The following is an 18,340-nucleotide window of genomic DNA, read 5'->3' as shown; positions in this document are numbered from 1 at the left end:
CGAAGCAGGACTTAATGCCAGATCATTTTCAAATATAATTAATAACTGATTCATTTGATAAAAAAAAGGAGTATACTCGATGTAAATTTGATAAAGGCGATATGTTCGAGAAAAAAGAGTTGTCATCATAAAACGATTGATTAATTTATTGAAAATTATTTATTGGCTTAACAATTGAATTTTTCTTTTGGCAGTTTTTGATTCACTTAATAAAAAACTTTTTTCGAATTCACATGTAATTCCTGATTGAGATTTGATATCCTCTTGGCTGTCTCCTAATGCTCTTTGACATCTCGACACAAATATTCTTATCATTTACTAACAAGGTGATGTATTGAAGTATCAAGAGTATATTGACAAAACAAGTTTGGGATTATAGATTTAAGCTAATAATTCTGACATCGCACCATTTTCATTAATATCTTTGAGAATCCAATAAAGTTACAACACAGATTAAATCATCCAAATACTAGTAGCACTGATATATAACACAAATAATGTTATTTGTACATAAGAAGTTACATAAAAGTCTTATAGATTGATAAAGTGTTGAAAAGAGAGTGGGAATTTTTTTTTTTTGTTTGGTTGAAGAAATTTTTATTTAATCACATCTTATCACCTCATCTGTATATAAACTAATTTGTAAATTGGGATATACATGTAACATAACCGACATAACACAAGGGCAATCGTCACTATTTTCAGACATGAATGCAAACAAATTTGATCAGATTAGAACATAAGAAATTCTAGTCTAAAAGAAATACTGTATAGAGAAAGTGAAAATCGATCTTTACCCAATCAGAGCACGAAGCTAAATAGATGAAGAGATATACACTATTTTCAAAAACAAGCAGATAAAGACCATTTAACGCCAGAGAATTTCACCCTGTATTATTTGTTCTATAGCTCGTCTGATGTACACCAAGTCAGGTAATGACCAAGATTCAAAGACAAATACCATATTCCATAGGCATTTTATAATTTTACACATTTGACGATACCAACAAAAAAAAAAAAAAAAAAAAAAAAAAATAGTTGTAAAGACACGTATGACTTATGTAGAATCAGAATAAACAATAATTAAATGATCCAGATGTTCAAAGAATTGACTCCAACATTCAACTGCAGCATGCTCCTCCTTGAGACGCCACTCCATCTCTTCCTGCTGAATGTCCTGGAACTCCACCATATCCAACTTTGATTCCATAAGACTGCAAAGTAAACCAAGGGAACAATATTTTAGTGCCAGAAGGGCATACAAGGAAAGAAAGCACACTAACTAAATTTGTTAATGCATATAAATCCATTGTGTTTACGATGCACCTGAAAAACTACATCCTCTGTGATGGGTATGGTACTAGAGAGGGGAAAAAAAAGAGATGCATAATCAAACATGACGCCGTGACATGAACGTCATTTTCGCTAAGAAGGACGGCAATAAACATGACAGACTGATAAATCATTTTTCAAGAAAGCTGGATATACATTTATTAAAATAATAACATTATTTTTTTTTTATGATTATTATTGATTTTTTATTTGTATAAAAGAATACTCATTTTTAATTTGGAAATTTTGTTCTGAAAACAAAAGATTGTTCTTCGAGCATCTTGTTTTAAAACATATATAAATCTAGACACACCAACAAAAAGAGCTTGCATTCAGTTAAAGAATTAAATGAATAATGATTTCCATGATAAGATTAAAAACCACACGTTACTTTCAACTTTAGCTAATTTCAACCTACAAAGTAATATGATCCTGATCTAATTGTATTAAATCTTCTAATATAAACATTCAAGATTAATATAATTGACCACAAGTTTATGGCAAAAGCGGCCAAGTTTGTTATCAGAACTATTAAGGTCGGTAGTAAGTAATGTCATCCTACCAAGCGAATGAAAATCCCAAGACTGGGATAAGAACCAAGTTATCAGAATTCTTTAATAGTCCTGTCTCTTCTAAATTCAGTAACACAGTTGAATTCAAGAAACTAATTTTGGAGTCTTAAATAAAACTCCATATGATAATGCAAAACTATCTGTCAAGGCCATTTTTGGTTAGCTTAAAAATATAAAGGTAACGTTGTTGTTTCCAAACATGTTTGGATAGCTTAGTTTTTTCCTTAATTTTCAAGTAAAGAAAGTTACTTTTTCAAGATAACTCTCACTTTAACGTCCAAGTAACCTTACCTATTTTTAACTTTAACCTTTCAATGATGTTATTTATTATAATAATTACTCATTTACATAGACTTATTAGCAAACTTTTCGAGCCTAGCCAAACTCCCATCTGAACTTTATGACACCTCCCATTTTAAATGATAATAGCAATGTATGTCTATATATATATATATGTATGTATGTATGTATAACATGAGCAAATTTCAGGTGGTAATCAGAACATTACACACCTCATTTGATACATCAAAAACCCCATCTTGAATTTTCTTGTAGATGGTTGAGGCTGTTTTTATAAACGCCTGCAATCAAGGAGAACATAATTATATCAAACCTTCAACTATGTTTGTAAAGAACCTGTAAAACAGCTTGCTCATTTACTATATATCGTGGCAACACCCTGATTTCATCACCTCTTCAACATTCTGAGCTGTTTTGGCGGAAGCTTCCATGAATATCAAGCCATGTTCCCTGGCAAACTGCTCGCCCTCTTCTGTGCTTACAGCTCTTCTGTGAGCCAGATCACACTTGTTTCCTATCAGCATTATGGACATGTTTGCATTTGCATGCTGCCTCGCATCTTCTAACCAACTAGCAAGGTGGTTAAAAGTTTCCCTCCTGAACATAACAACAAAGGCATACCATCGGCACACAAGAGAATTCACATTTTCACTGGGAGAATCAAGACTCGGGCACTTCCAGCATAAATAAAACATACCAACTTCAAAGCTGCACAAGCCGATATTTTTATAGATTGTTGGGTTTCTCTATGGCCTTTACTGAAGTATAAATGTACATATTCTAATTATTTGCTCCAAATCATATAATACAGCAGCCATCAACATTCCACAACTCTGTGTTAAATGCCTCATTGTTTGGTTTTGATACCCAATAATCTGGGCGATGATGTTAAACTAATATTTGATAAATTAAATATCGACACCCAAGATTGATGACCTGACCCTAAGATTATTTGGGCCATTGGAAGCAACCTAATTAATTAGGGTCGCTCATGGCCCAATTTCTATACTCATTGGATGGTTTCTATATGTTGGCCCGCTTACTGTACTTGTGTTGGCCCACTTACAGTACTTGTATTGGACTTGGCCCCATCACTTTAACCTAACATAACCTAACCTACATATATGCTAGCCTCCTTTGTTTGTCATTAACGCGTGTTTTTTGTTTGAGAGAAAACACAAGTCCTGCCTCTTTGCTTTGTGCTTCTCTTTGGCCGGTTTTCTTCTTGTTCTTCTCTAGTCTTTGTGGCTGCAAACACCGTCCCTTTTGTCTCCTAAGTGGGTACAAATCTTGAGCAACTGGAGTATGGAAGAGTTTAAGGTTTTGGGTCGTGATTGCTTAGGTGTATTGATAAGGTCGAGATTGGTATCTTGAGCCCGAAATTTCACCAATTGGAGGTCAATTATTCAACATTTGGTATTAGAGTGAGGTTGGGGTGGAATTTCTGATCAGAATCAAAGCAAAAACCAGCTAGATTAAACTGTCTAGAAATTTTTCAAAAAAAAACTGAACCTGCAACCTCAATTTTTGGCCAATCCAGATGTCTTTTGGTGAAACGGAGGCCAGATTTGTGATCTGCAAATGAAGGCAGTGCTGGGTGGCCAGCGCTTCAGGGTGATGGTCGCTGACGGTGGAGGCGCGTGGAGGCTCCTCCGGTGATGACTTCTTCACACAATTTTTCTAACGTGTTTCTAACGATTTGTGTTAGTTTTCAGTTTCAGGATATATAGAAAAAGTTGGACGACTTTGCCCTTGGACCCTCGGCTGTTGGTTGCTAGACATTCGTGTTGGCACATTTGCTGAACTCTAGGACGAATAGTGGTGGTCCTATTGCTTGTGCTAGAAAATTTAGGAATTATCTGCTCTATTTGAAGTGTTGAAATTGATTGCAAGTTAGTAATTGAATTTGTGTTGTAATTGTCATATAGTCACTACGTGACCCGTTCGAAAATTCTTTTGATTTAAGATCGCGAATCTTACGAAATCCTGGGAATCTAGAACAACGTTATTGCGGCCGTAGGATTACTTTTTGTGACCTATCTATGCATTTAGTTGCTCTGTTTTCCCAAAAATGTCTTCACATTTTGAAGTGGTATTTTCAATGGGAAAGAGAATTTTTCAATTTGGCAACAAAAGATGAAGGGGATTTTAATTCAACAAAAAGTTTCGAAAGCCATAGATCGCAAATTTTCCTCAAATTTGACAGAAACACAAAAAAAGGAATACGATGAACTTGCTTACACTTCGATTATCTTACATTTACTAGACATTGTTTTGGTTGGAAAATTGGGTTTCACAAAAGAACTTTGGAAAAAGTTGAAGGACTTATATTTGCTTAAGTCCACTCCTAATAAGTTGTACTTACTTGAAAGATTTTTCAGTTTTAAAATGGATCCTTCAAAGGATCTTGACGACAATCTAGATACTTTTAACAAACTTGTTCAAGACATTGTTAACTGTGATAAAAAGGTGTTCGAAACATATAAAGCAATTATCTTACTTAATTCCATGTTTGATTCATATAGAGGGGTTAAGAATGCAATTAAGTATGGTAAGGACACCCTAACACTCGAGATTGTCATAAACTCACTTAGGAATAAGGAAACGGAAATTAAGGCTGAAAATGAAAATAAGAGGAGTGGTGAAGTTACACATGATAAGGAGTATGATGAAGTTTAAGCAAATGAATTTAGGTAGAGCTTAAAATAGTGGTGATTCGATTAGTGACTCGAGTGATGAAGTTAGTAAGAAGAAGGGCAAAGGATGGGACAAGTCTAGTGGTAAACGGTGTTACAACTGTGGTATGTTTGGACACTTTATTAAGGACTATCCCAAGAAGAAGGATAAGCAGAGGGGTAATGTGAGAGGTGAGACGAATGTAGTTGAGGGGTCGAGTTATGACCCTAGTGAGGTTTATTGAGAGTAAACCTAGTTGTTGCATATGCACCCGTGTGTGATCCTTTCTACATATGTGTGATTGCCTAATTCTGTTGCATGATTATATGCTGCATTTCAATTTGTTTGATATGTGTGTTAGCATGAATTTGAGGTAATGTGATTAATTGATGTGATTGTTTGCATGCATAATGGGTTAGGATGCATTAGCAATGAGTTGTATGTCTTTTGGCAAGGTGGAGTATAAATGCCTAGGGGTACATTGTGGTTTGTACCGGGGATGTAGAATGTGACATTTAGATAACGAGTGAAAATGTGATCAAATGTTTAGAATTCTTTATCTGTGAAAGAGACCTTGTACAGGTGGAGTGTGAGAGAGACATTTCTATCACTTCGGTAAGGTGGAGACCCATTATCCACGTAGGTTGGGAGAAGTGATGTGGTGATAGAGGATTATCCTGATAGCTTAGGATTTATCGTGACTTGCGACTTAGACATGAGTTGAGTGATTATCTAGTGAGCATGGTGGGCGATGAGGAGAGATATGTGTTCTCGAGGTGGAAGTAACACGAAATGGGATAGGATAAGTGTGGTAAGATCTTTCGTGGGGTCATTTATGCATTTGTTGCATATGTGTTTGACCGTGTGCTGATTAACTTGATGTTAATCTTTGGCTCTATGTGAACGAGATTTTAAAAAGATCTGTGTATTATCCTATATAATATCTTCATCGCATGATTATTTGTTCACTGTGAATACTAGGGCTGGGCAAAAAAATCGGTAAACCGCCTAAACTAATCAAACCGAACTGGTTCGGGTTGGTTTAGTTTTTATAAAGCAAAACCAAATTGGGTTGGTTCGGTTCATGGTTTGAAGGCTCAAATTGATGGGAAACCGAACTGGCCTAATCCACGAAGGTTTTTTTTCCCTTCCAAATCACAATTCACTCCATCACTCAGTTATCCTAAACTAATCTCATTATAGTCGGTTTCTCCAATCTCTCGTCGCCGTCTCCAACTCCCGTTGCAATCCAAATTCGAACGTTTTTTCCTAGCTCCTATATTACTCCTAAAGCCTAAAATCAACTTCAACTCACCGAGATTCCGACAGTCCGACTTCGTAGCTGCAAGGTAATCTAATATTCGTTTCCTCATTTGATCTGGTTCGATTTTTGTGTTTTGACTATTTTGCTTGAGTGTTAATTTATGTCTGGATTTTTCTTTCTGTTGGCTTTATAATTTATACAAATCTCTTGTCATGGAGTTTATTGATTGAGTTAGCTCTTAAGCGGTTGTGCCCCTGCTTTATCTCGTGGAAATCTGAAATATATTGCATTTGTATGTGTAATTTGAAATCTGTAATCTATATTTGAGATTGTGGAACGCATCTATAAACTGTTTCTATTTAAATTTGTAATCCATATTTGAGATTGTGGAATTCATATTTCTATTTAATCTTTGTAACTTGTAAGTGTAAATTAACAATCTGAAAATCCTTTATTTGTAAACTGTAATCTGTCATTTTATTTAATTTGCCTTAGTAACTAAAATCTGAATTTTAATGTAATACATGTACACTATGTGCAGGTGTTTGAATATGGATATTGACAATGAGTGTGAATACATTGGTGAAAACCCAGCAACATCAATTCCAGGTAGAAATATTACGAAGCTTCCTCCACTTCCACCGTCATGTTTAGGGAAGAGAAAGCATAACAAGAAAACTTCGGATGTATAGGATCATTTCACGATAATGGGAGATCCAAAAGCTGAAGATGTCAGGTGTGAGTGTAAATATTGTGGGCAATCTTATGCCTGTGGGACTAAGAAATATGAAACTAGTACTTTAAAATGTCATTTAGTTAAACATTGTAAAAAGTATCCTGGTAGGGTGGGTGACAAAAGGCAAAAAATCTTAAGTTTTGATAAACAAACTGGTGGTGGGACCAATCTTATGGCTATTGGGTTTAGTAAGGAAGCGGGTAGATTAGCATGCGCAAGAATGGTGGTTGTCGATGAACTACCTTTTAGTTTTGTTGAAGGGATGGGATTTAGACACTTTTGTAGTGTAGCATGTCCTAAATTTGATCCTCCATCGCGTAGGACTATTGTGAGGGATATTTACCAACTATATTTAAGTGAGAAATTAGAGTTGAGAAAGAACCTTACTACTCAACGTCAAAGAGTTTCACTTACTACAGATACTTGGACATCCATTCAAAATATAAATTATGTCTCTTATAGCCCATTACGTTGACTCTAATTGGATGCTTAAGAAAAGAATTTTGAATTTTTGTGTGATACCTAATCACAAGGGTGAAACCATCGGCAAGGTTATAGAAAGTTGCTTGCATGAGTGGGGCCTTGACAAGGTGTTTACAATCACAGTGGACAACGCTAGTGCAAATGAAACGGCTATTTCATGTCTTAGAAGGAAGATGATTGGTTAGGGTAATAATGGGTGTGTTTTGGATGGAAAATATTTACACATGAGATGTTGTGCAAATATCATTAACTTGATAGTGCGTGAGGGGCTGAAAGAAGCACATGATTCTATAGTTAGTATTTGTAATGCAGTGAAGTATGTAAAATCCTCACCTGCTAGATACGAAAAATTGAAAGAGTGCGCAACTAAAGAAAAGATCGAATCAAAATCACTTGTGTTTCTAGATGTGCCTACAAGGTGGAATTCTACCTATTTAATGTTGGAGGCTGCTTTGAAGTATCAAAAAGCTTTCGAGCACTTAGAAGAGGAGGATGGATATTACTTAAGTTATTTTCGAGAGGATGATGGTGGTAGAAGAAGAGGTGGACCCCTTTAGTAAGTGATATTCATCTATTTTTGTTAAATTTCTTAAAGGGCTTTATGAAATCACTTTAAAGTTCAGTACTTCATTACATGTTAGCTCCACAATTTATCTTTATGAAATATGTTCATTTGTAGCGGATTTAGCAGATTGGAGTTCAAGTAAAAATTATCTTTTAGGTGAAATGGCTGCTAATATGAAGAGAAAATTTGATAAGTATTGGAGGAATATGGACAATGTCAATCAAATGTTGTTGATTGCTACCGTATTTGATCCCAAATATAAATTGGATTATGTTCAGTATTGTTTTTGTGATATTTATAATGATAAAAAAATGGCTGATACAATGACCCAAACATTGAAGGAAAATTTGTTTTCAATTTATGACTGGTATGTGATGTATGAGGGAAGTCCACGAAGAAGTCAAGTATCGATGGATACATCTACAAGTGGGTTATCTTCTACAAGTCAAGTCAATTCCACTTGTAGTGCATGTTCTACTCGTATTTCCAAGTTTAAAGAACAACAAGCAGCAAAAGATTCAGTTGAGATAAAAAAATGACTTGGAAAGATATTTATTGGATGCTTGTGAAGATATAGAAGAGGAGGAGTTTGATGTCCTTGATTGGTGGAAGGTACATGGAATTAAGTATAGAATATTGTCCAAACTTGCAAAAGATGTGTTGGCAATTCAAGTGTCTACAATGGCTTCAGAAAGTGCATTCAGTACAGGGGGAAGAATTCTAGACCCATTTCGTAGTTCTTTAACTGCTAAGATGGTCAAGATTTTAGTTTGCACTCAAAACTAACTCAAATCTACTCCAAGCGAAGACAAATTTTACATGGAGGATGTAGAGTATTATAATAAATTGGATGAAGATAATTATTAATTAACTATTTCATTAAGTGTGTTAATTACATGTGTTTCAAATTCATTTACTACTAATTGAATCATTTTATTTTTTAGATCTTTCGGAAGTAACGAAAACGGATGAAGATTCCAACATCAAAGATAAATAAGTCATTTTAGGTGTTTGCGTAAGGTAATTTTATTGTTTTGCATCGCATTTGATCATATCTTTACAATGAAATATAATTTAAGTTACCAAGTTTTGTAGGTGAAGGTGATTCAAGATGATGGCCGTGCTTGGTAGACAACTTTTGGAACTTCGATTTCACTTTCTTGGACATTTTATTTTCCTCGAGTCTATACATTAGATGTTAACAAAATTTATTTTTTGTGCTTGAGTTTCTTTCTTGTAACATAAAATTTATTTTCTTACTCTTGAATTTGGATTATATTGGGATGGAAAAAAGCTTGACGAAGATTCGGTTTGGTTATGGTTATGTGTTGGTTATTGTCTATGTCAGTGTGAGTGGTTAAATTGAATGGCATATATTATTTTTTGCATAACTTTTCATTTTTTATTATGCGATAATATTTAAAAGTCTAAACCGACAAACCAAACGAAACCGAACCGAACCGATTTGGTTTTGGTTGGTTTGGTTTAAGAGCTAGAGTGGGTAAGTTTTGGTTGAAAATTTTTCAAACCGACTAATTTGGTTTTGATTTCAGGTTGAGGTTGAAACCGATCCAAACTAAACCACGCCCAGGCCTAGTGAATACTTGTTCCTACTTGAGTTTTTTTGGACCTTAGCTCTGATGAGTACATGGAGCACGTAAGGTAAATGTTTCAAGTTCGAAATACGAGGTAAGGTCTGTGATACCAATTTTATTGGATTATCTTGCTTGTGCAAGTATAAACTGTGTGTTTTGTTTGCTTGCAAATTATTAGACATCAAGGTGGAGATTGTTGATTTTTAATACCCAATAATCATGGGCGATAATGTTAAATCGATATTGGATAAATTAAATATCGACACCCAAGATTGATGACCCAACCCTAAAATTATTTGGACCATTGGAAGCAACCTAATTAATTAGTGTTGCTTATGGCCCAGTTTCTATACTCATTGGATGGATTATATATGTTGGCCCACTTACCGAATTTGTATTGGGCTTGGGCCCATCACTTTAACCTAACCTAACCTAACCTATATATATGCTAGCCTCCTTTGTTTGTCATTAATGTGTGTTTTTTGTTTGAAAGAAAAAACAAGTCCTGCCTCTTTGCTTTGTGCTTCTTTTTAGCCGGTTTTCTTCTTATTCTTCTCTGGCCTTTGTGGCTGCAAACGCTTTCCCTTTTGTGTCCTAAGTGGGTACAAATCTTGAGCAACTGGAGTGTGGAAGAGTTTAAGGTTTTGGGTCATGATTGCTTGGGTGTATTGATAAGGTCGAGATTGGTAACCTGAGCCCGAAATTCCACCAATTGGAGGTTGATTATTCAACACTCATGTCTAATAAAGAACTTGGTTCCATTCTCAAGATGGACACCTTGTGAAAGCACACAAAGACTAACAAACTGGTTCATCCATCAATATATCACTCAGTTCTACTTTCCCACCATTTCTCGAATTTAAATAGGAAAACACTACAGAAATCTAATGTTTCGTGCGCAAAGGATCTTATTAAATTCGAAAAGAACATTTGTTTGACAAAATAAGTCATGTGGCCCATGATGAATGTTGGGGATGTTTACAAAGATTCAATTAGCAAAGTACCTTGTGATATCATAAACTAGTAATGCCCCAGCAGCACCTCTGTAGTAAGACCTCGTGATAGACCTGAATGACTCTTGGCCCGCCTGAAATAGTGAGGAATAACTTTGGTTACAGATGCAGCAATTTCTATTGAAGTATATCTCATTGTAGAGAAGCTAAGTTTCGGGAAGAAGTAATTATTTAGGACTTAGATAAGTTATATTATTTTAATTCACTAGCCTATCAACTTTGCAGCTATAGGCAAATAAAGGCCCGCAAGGATATCGAATTAGAAAACGCACAGAAAACAGAGGCAAAGGAAACATATAAACAAACCGTGTCCCAAATCTGTAACTTTATTGGTTTGTTTTCAATTGTGATCATTCTAGCCCCAAACTCAACGCCAATGGTCAAATCGTGGACTGGCTGAAAGCGTTTGTCAGTGAACTGCAGAAGAAGACAAGATTTCCCAACACCTGAGAAACATGTTAAACTCATGAGTTATACTATGCATTCATATGGTCCTGGTTTCAATGAACTCAATGTATTGCTTCTACAAGAGATATAGGGTTTAAGGATTGATACCTCCCCCGCTCCCGCTCAAAAAATTTAAAAAAAAAAAAAAAAGAAAAGAAAAAAAGGAAAAAAGAAAAACTGGATGTTGACCAACTAATTTATAGAAAAATAACAGCACCATACAAAAAATTAAAAAAAAAAAAAAAAAGAAAAGAAAAAAAGGAAAAAAGAAAAACTGGATGTTGACCAACTAATTTATAGAAAAATAACAGCAATAGACCCATGATAATCGTTCATAAGATTGCCAGAAGAATATGATCTGAATTACACGACACATACGTATATTTCGAACATACTCTATGGGCACATAGGATCTATAACCGTCAATTCAATAACCAATAGCAGCTATTGCAGGCCACGTTCTAAGTTTTAGATCCGATCAACAAAAGCCAAGAACAATCAATCAACATCATTAAAAAAATAAAATAGTATAAAATCGATAAAGCAGTAATCATTAACCGGATATAAGGATAACAAACAAAATATATACCTGTGTCTCCGATGATAATGTACTTGAATAAATAAGCGTACGACATCGCTTTACGAATCTTCAATTCCCAGAATTATCTTGCGTAAAACACGTCAAAGGAATAGAGATCCAGAAAACAGTTAAAGAAGAAAAGAAATACCGATTGAAATAGCAATTATGAAAACAATTTGAGAGAGCGTGGGAGAGCGAAATCGGAGGTCGAAACAGCCTCAATTCCTTCTTCCCGTCAATTTTCTTTCGTAAAGAGAGAGAGAGAAAAAAAAAATATTCAAAGTTCGCTTTTAAAAATTAATAAAATGTACCTTTAAAAAATTATGAATTCTATGTAATTTAAATTAATTGTTAACTTTTATTTAAATTTGAATTTGCCCGTAAAATCCGATTTCAAATTTAATTGTGATTTAATGAGCACACGTGACAATTCAGTCTGTCCATACTTTCCTTGTTTTTAACCCCTGTTCAATCATCATTATTCATTCATTTATTTGTAGATAAAAATTTAGTGGATCTAATGAGCATTAGACCAATTCTTTTTAATTATTATTATTATTTGAATCCTTGTAATTGTAAAAAGAATTTTCAAGGTCCGAAAGAAATTTGATTATCTAATGAGCATTAGATCAATTCTCTTTAATTATTATTATTATTTGAATCCTTGTAATTGTAAAAAGAATTTTCAGGGTCCGAAAGAAATTTGATTATGTTAATTACTCGCACCGTTAACAAAATTTGAACTTATTTTTCATATACTTTGTACGAACTGTTATAAAACTAAAGCAATAATAGAGATATATATAAAAAAAAAAAAAAAAAAAATAGAGAGCCAAAACTTAAGTGTGTATTTTATTGAAATTCATTGCACTAAATTTATAAGGTTTAACAATTAGATTAAAATAGACTTTGCAAGAGTAAATAGTATTTATTTAAGTATTTTGATAAGATCAAATAGACAAAAATAATTATATCATAATTTTACAACACTTACCCTTTGATGACTATTTGCATAATAAATGCCTCATTAAAAATTTAGTTTGGCAAAAACTCAGTGGGATAAAATACCAAACAAAGGAAAAAATAGGACAAAGAATTATAGTAAAATTGGAGTAATAAAATGTTGTCTTGTTAAAATTTTGTTAAGAAAATCTAATATGACAATACTTGAACTAAAGAAAAAGAATACACCAGCTCCTTGATTTCAATGAATGAAAATCCTAATTTCAAGTTATCCATGTTCGCATGCTAATTTTTTTGTCACAATTTTGGTGAAATATGTTTCATGTTGTCTTGTTATAGCTTTCCAATAATATTTTCTTCATACAAAATATTTATCAGCCTTTGTTGGCTGTAGCAATACGATAATTCAGAAAACAACTCTAATTGCTCTTTTCAGCAGTCCCATACACATAAGATTAATATTTTTAGTGTAAATATCATGTAGTTTATAAACATTTATAACATAAAGAATATGTCTCGTTAAAACTTTAATACGAAAATTTTTATGAAAAAAATCCTAATGTAGAAGTACATTATTTCTTTAAATACGACACAAAAAGTTGCCTCATTAAAAATTTTATCATGATAACCTAATGGGACCAAATCTTAGTCAAGAAAAAAGGAGTACAACTCATATTTATTCTCGTCATGATATTATCACTTGAATTATATGCTTTGATCATATTAATTTCTTCAAAAATAATATCAATAGTCATGTCAAGATAACAAGATGTTGACTTGTGATTACATCCACCATGGTCTTTACAAAATCCATTATGTTGAGAATCGTGTATTACATATTATAACTTTGTTTTTCTCATTTCTTTTTTGTATAAATATACATCTTTAAATTCTTTGACAACATATTCAGAAACTTTAAAGGTCCATTTGATTGCAAAGATGTAATTTGGATGGAAAGATGATGAATTCCAAGAAATTGAATTGTCTAGAAATTGTTTTATTGGAATTGTCAATTATTGTGTTTGATTGACATAATTTTTCATGTGAAAATTATTGAAATAAAAGTGTTTTTGATGTTCATTTGACTTTGTTTTACACAAAATTGTCAATTAAAGGGATATAATTTACTTGTATTGAGAATAGAATTTGTTTTCATTGCAAAAAAAAAAAAAAAAAGAAAACAATCTATCTTTTGGTGTTCGTTTAACTTTATTTTACAAGAAAATTGTCAATTAAAGGAAAATATTTTTTTACAATTAGGGATAAAATTTGTTTTTATTACAAAAAAAAAAAATCGAAAAAAAAATCAGCAGCATAGCCTAGAAAACCAAGAAAACAAATTCCATGGAAAAAATTGCCATCAAACATGGCAAAGTGAGAAAGTGGAATTCATTTTTCATTTTCCATGAAAATCATGGCCTATCAAACATGGCCTAAGTTTTCCCTAGAAAATTCAACTTTACTAGGATTGCATCCTTTTGTTTGGCTAATCATTTCTTCGACCTATATGTTTCAATGAATTTATTTCAATATCATTGCTATTTATAATATGAAGTGATACATTGTATACAAAAATATTGTTGACAATTTTCGTCATTTTAATTCTATTTCTTTTTCATGATGAATAATTTAATGAGATATCTCGACTTTCAATATTTCATATACTTGAAACCTTTCTAGAGTTTTATAATTAGTCATTTCGATATGTTCTTCAAGAGTATACGCATTCTAAATGAGACCAATTTCTTTATTTGCTTCATTTTTATTATTTATTTTTATTTTTTTGGAGATTATTGTCTTAAAATTGAAGGCAACCACGCTTTAGACATGTCATATATTTATCAAACATAATGTGAACGAATTGTCCTTCACATAACATCAATTCGAGTTGGAGCATTTAAAAGTGGTATTTGAGATATTATTAATCTGTTTTAGTAGCAAATGCATATAAATGAATTATCTTTTGAACTTCTAACTCGAATTATATTTTGCGAGGATCTAGATATGATAATGACGCATTATATATATAATCTTTAAGCTTATTAATTCCTCGTACTGCTGAGAAAAATGCTTAAATGACAATAAACAAATCATGTTATAAAATATCAACTATTAGGGTTTGAATTATTATGCCCTTGTTTGAGCTCCATCTTGAAAAGAGAATGTATTTTTAAATAGTGAGTTTTTGGAGAATGTGTGATTAGAGAGTAAGAAAAAAATTTTGATTTACGTGTAGAATTATTTTATTGAAAAATGTTTAGTTGAAAATAAATTTTTGAAAAAATGGGGCTCAAATAAGAGTATATAAAGGTTCAAAATTGCCAACATAAAAGGTGACTAGGGCTCATAAATCACCCGAATTATTTTTCAAAATTTTAAGAATTTAGTCAAATGTTAGCTAGTGATAATCAAAACCAATTTATGATACACAGAACAAGTATTATAAAATAAATTTATTGGATTGAAAAATTTTCTATTTTTCGTTGAATGTCTATATGAATTTTCAATTATATTTCATTATTGATCCAGTAATGGTTAAATCGATCATGTTAAACAATAATTTACTCAGTAAATGAATTTCTGATTCAATAGAGTGTTTGTTTCAATTGTATCAATATCTATAGTATCAATCATGACACATTTTAAAAACTTATTATATTTCTCTTGAATTTAGTAGACAAATTTTTATTATTATTTATTCTCCCATATAATGCAGTTAATTGTTCTTCTGAAGTATCATAATAATATTTTTCGGAATATTGATATAAATAAACTTTTTCTTCTTTATGAGCAGTTTAATTAAAATTCTAACTATTTAGAACCAAAATAATATTAACATTGAAGTGTATAAATTTATGATTTTCAAGAATAACAATCAAAATATTATTCAAGAATATTAATAAATATAAAATTGTACTCCTTCTAAAGTAACACAATATTCTTTTAAAATCTTAGAATATTGATTTGTATAAATAAGCAACACAGTATTCCTGGATATATTACATGAGTTCTCATTATTGAATATCTGCAATATTTGTCTAGAATATTTAAATAACTAAATCGTGTTTCGTTTCATAACAACAACTGATTATGCTATTAGCCCTTGTTTGAGGCCATTATTGGAGGAAAAAAATGAAAATTTTGATCGTTAACCATTACATCTAGCCGTTTTTGTTGACTCTCATCTCATACAAGTGGGCGCGGTCCGATTTTGTCCAATTCTAAAGGGAATCGAATACCAATGTGAATTTTAGAAATGAAACATTGTTTCCATAGTTAGCTATAGAACTAAATTGGAATTGAACCAATCAGTTTCGATTTGGTCCGATCTGGTTCTTTACGTTGAAAATGTCAAAATAAAATGTTCACCAATAAAAAATCTAAAGAGAGAAGGAAATAATCACAGACAAGAAGGAAAAGTGCTGGAGTCTAAAATTAAGAAGGACCCAATTATTTTTTATAAAAATGATTGGAGATTGAGTCATATATTTCACTAAAAAAAAGAAGAAAATAAAAAATCCTATGAGAATCGTCTGGTTCCCGACGGTTCCCATACAAGAATCGAGAACTCGTCCGTTCTTAATAATTTGCTCCGAGATCAAATTGTTTTTTTAGAAGAACCGAAATTGAACTAGCCGGTTCTAAACGATTCCGGTCCGATTAGGAGAAAAAATGCTGATGCGAACCCCGTAGCAATGGAAACTTCGAAACCCACGACGAGGTTGATGTGGAACCCAAGAACGCCAATACTAACCCGATTTTGGATCTTGAATCCCAAGAATTGAATCAAGAAACCCTAGATTAGCGAAAAACCTAAAACCCCTTGATTACAATTAAAAGAACCCACAATCCAATTGTTTAGAGCGCTACAAGAAATTGAATCTTGCTAAGTTCCAAGATTGTTCAAGAAGAACAAGAAATTGAAAGAATAAATTTCTCTCTCTATAATACTAATCAAGCAAAAGTTGAAAGTTCTTACAATGAAAAATATTTTCCTATTTATACTAATCCTCGAATAGAAGTCAAAAGGAAATATAATTTTGATAATCTAACAAAATTCCTAAAATATTCGTCCAATATGGTAGGAGTTTGATTAAAAATGAAATTCTAGTAAAATAAGGATAAACGCGGAAAAGAAAAAGGAAAATCGCGCCCAAAAATGAACCATGCGGTCGCATGGTTATAACTCGTGCTGCCACATGGTAATAAAATTTCGGCCATTGAATTCTCAGTCTCAAGTCATGCGGTAGCACCGTGCGGCTACATGGTTATACTGCCCACTTTCTTCTTCGACTGTTTGTAACGCATTGATCCATTTTGTTTCGGCCTTCGACCCAAACACGAAACTTGTCCCATTTTGAGTCTCGAACATGGTTCCATTAATAGTTTCTTGAACGAACAATCCCATCGCTTGTTTAACTTGTTTTGCTCTCGATCGTGTCATCGGTCTACCTTCGATTATCAACAGGTCTCGTCTCGCACTTGCCTTCTTCTGGCTTAGCTCTTGGATCACATCATTCCCTCCTTCAAAAGGATTCGTCCTCGAATCTGAACCTGCATCAAACAGAGAGAGGTCAGATACATTAAAAGTAGCCGAAACATTGTACTCACCTGGTAAATCCACTTTGTATGCATTGTCATTGATCCTCACGATGATTTGAAGCGGTCCATCGCCTCGTGGTTGCAATTTTGACTTCCTCTGTTCTGGAAAACGCTCTTTTCTGAAATGCACCCAGACCCAATCTCCAGGCTCAAATGTAACGCGTCTTCTTCCTTTATTTGCTTTTGATGCAATCAGCTTTCCTTTCTCTTCGATCTGCATCCTGACCTTTTCATGGAGCGTTTTCACCATCTCGACTTTTCATTTCCCATCTAAGCTACCTCGTTCATGCACAGGCAAAGGCATTAAATCCATAGGTGTTAGTGGATTAAAACCATAAACAATTTCAAAAGCAGAAAATGAAGTAGTAGAATGTGTAGCTCGATTATATGCAAACTCTATAAACGGTAAACACTCTTCCCATGATTTCAGATTTTTATTGATCATTGTCCTAAGTAGTTGAGTCATAGTTCGATTAACTACCTCAGTTTGTCTATCTGTTTGTGGGTGACAAGTTGTAGAAAATAATAACTTAGTTCCTAACTTACTCCACAGAACACGCCAAAAATAACTCAAAAACTTCACGTCCCTATCAGACACTATACTTTTAGGTACTCCATGTAAACATACTATTTTCCTAAAGAATAAGTCTGTAATATTAGTAGCATCGTCAGTTTTATGACATGGTATGAAGTGCGCCATCTTACTAAACCTATCGGCCACTACAAATATTGAATCCCGACCCCTTTTTGTCCTAGGCAAACCTAACACAAAGTCCATAGATATGTCTACCCAAGGTTCACTAGGTACAGGCAAAGGAGTATACAAACCATGGGGTTGAACCTTAGACTTAGCCTTTTTACAAGTTATGCACTTTCCACATATTTGTTCTACGTCATGTCGCATTTTAGGCCAATAAAAATGTTCCCCTAACATGTCTAAAGTCTTTTGAACCCCGAAGTGTCCCATTAGACCACCCCCATGCGCTTCCCTTACTAATAATTCACACAAAGAATAATTAGGAATGCACAACTTATCTTCCCTAAACAAATATTCTTCATGCCTATAGAATTTATCAAATGCTCCTTTGTCACATGAAGCATAAATACCAGAAAAATCACAATCAGATTCATACATGCCCTTAATATGCTCGAAACCAAGTAATTTAGTACTTAATGAATTTAAAAGCACGTACCTTCGAGACAACGAATCAG

The 18,340-nt window shown here is 33.2% G+C and overlaps 1 protein-coding gene across 1 annotated transcript; it reads right to left on the bottom strand.

Moving 5' to 3' along the window:
* Positions 1–854: 854 nt before the first annotated feature.
* LOC111378526 (ras-related protein RABB1c-like) lies at positions 855–11,834 on the bottom strand. The gene is made up of 6 exons (XM_023001739.1): positions 11,573–11,834; positions 10,843–10,982; positions 10,528–10,610; positions 2,597–2,801; positions 2,417–2,485; positions 855–1,214 (listed from the first exon to the last, which is right to left on the bottom strand). Exons 1-6 carry the CDS (start codon positions 11,616–11,618, stop codon positions 1,122–1,124), a joined length of 636 nt encoding a protein of 211 aa, XP_022857507.1. The 5' UTR covers positions 11,619–11,834; the 3' UTR covers positions 855–1,121.
* Positions 11,835–18,340: the final 6,506 nt, after the last annotated feature.

Source organism: Olea europaea, unplaced genomic scaffold (genome assembly GCF_002742605.1).
Source record: "Olea europaea var. sylvestris unplaced genomic scaffold, O_europaea_v1 scaffold1829, whole genome shotgun sequence".
Taxonomy (NCBI): Eukaryota; Viridiplantae; Streptophyta; class Magnoliopsida; order Lamiales; family Oleaceae; genus Olea; species Olea europaea.
Note: the sequence above shows the minus strand (reverse complement) of the source record. Positions and strands in the feature narration are given on the sequence as shown.

What these genes read in the sequence shown, in the direction of transcription:
- LOC111378526 (XM_023001739.1), bottom strand. Translation starts at nt 11,618, where the DNA reads ATGTCGTACGCTTATTTATTCAAGTACATTATCATCGGAGACACAG. An exon ending in CTAGTTTATGATATCACAAG is followed by an intron (nt 2,802 to 10,527) that starts GTACTTTGCTAA and finishes TGTTATGTTCAG; the next exon opens with GAGGGAAACTTTTAACCACC. An exon ending in TTTTTGATGTATCAAATGAG is followed by an intron (nt 1,215 to 2,416) that starts GTGTGTAATGTT and finishes TTTACTTTGCAG; the next exon opens with TCTTATGGAATCAAAGTTGG.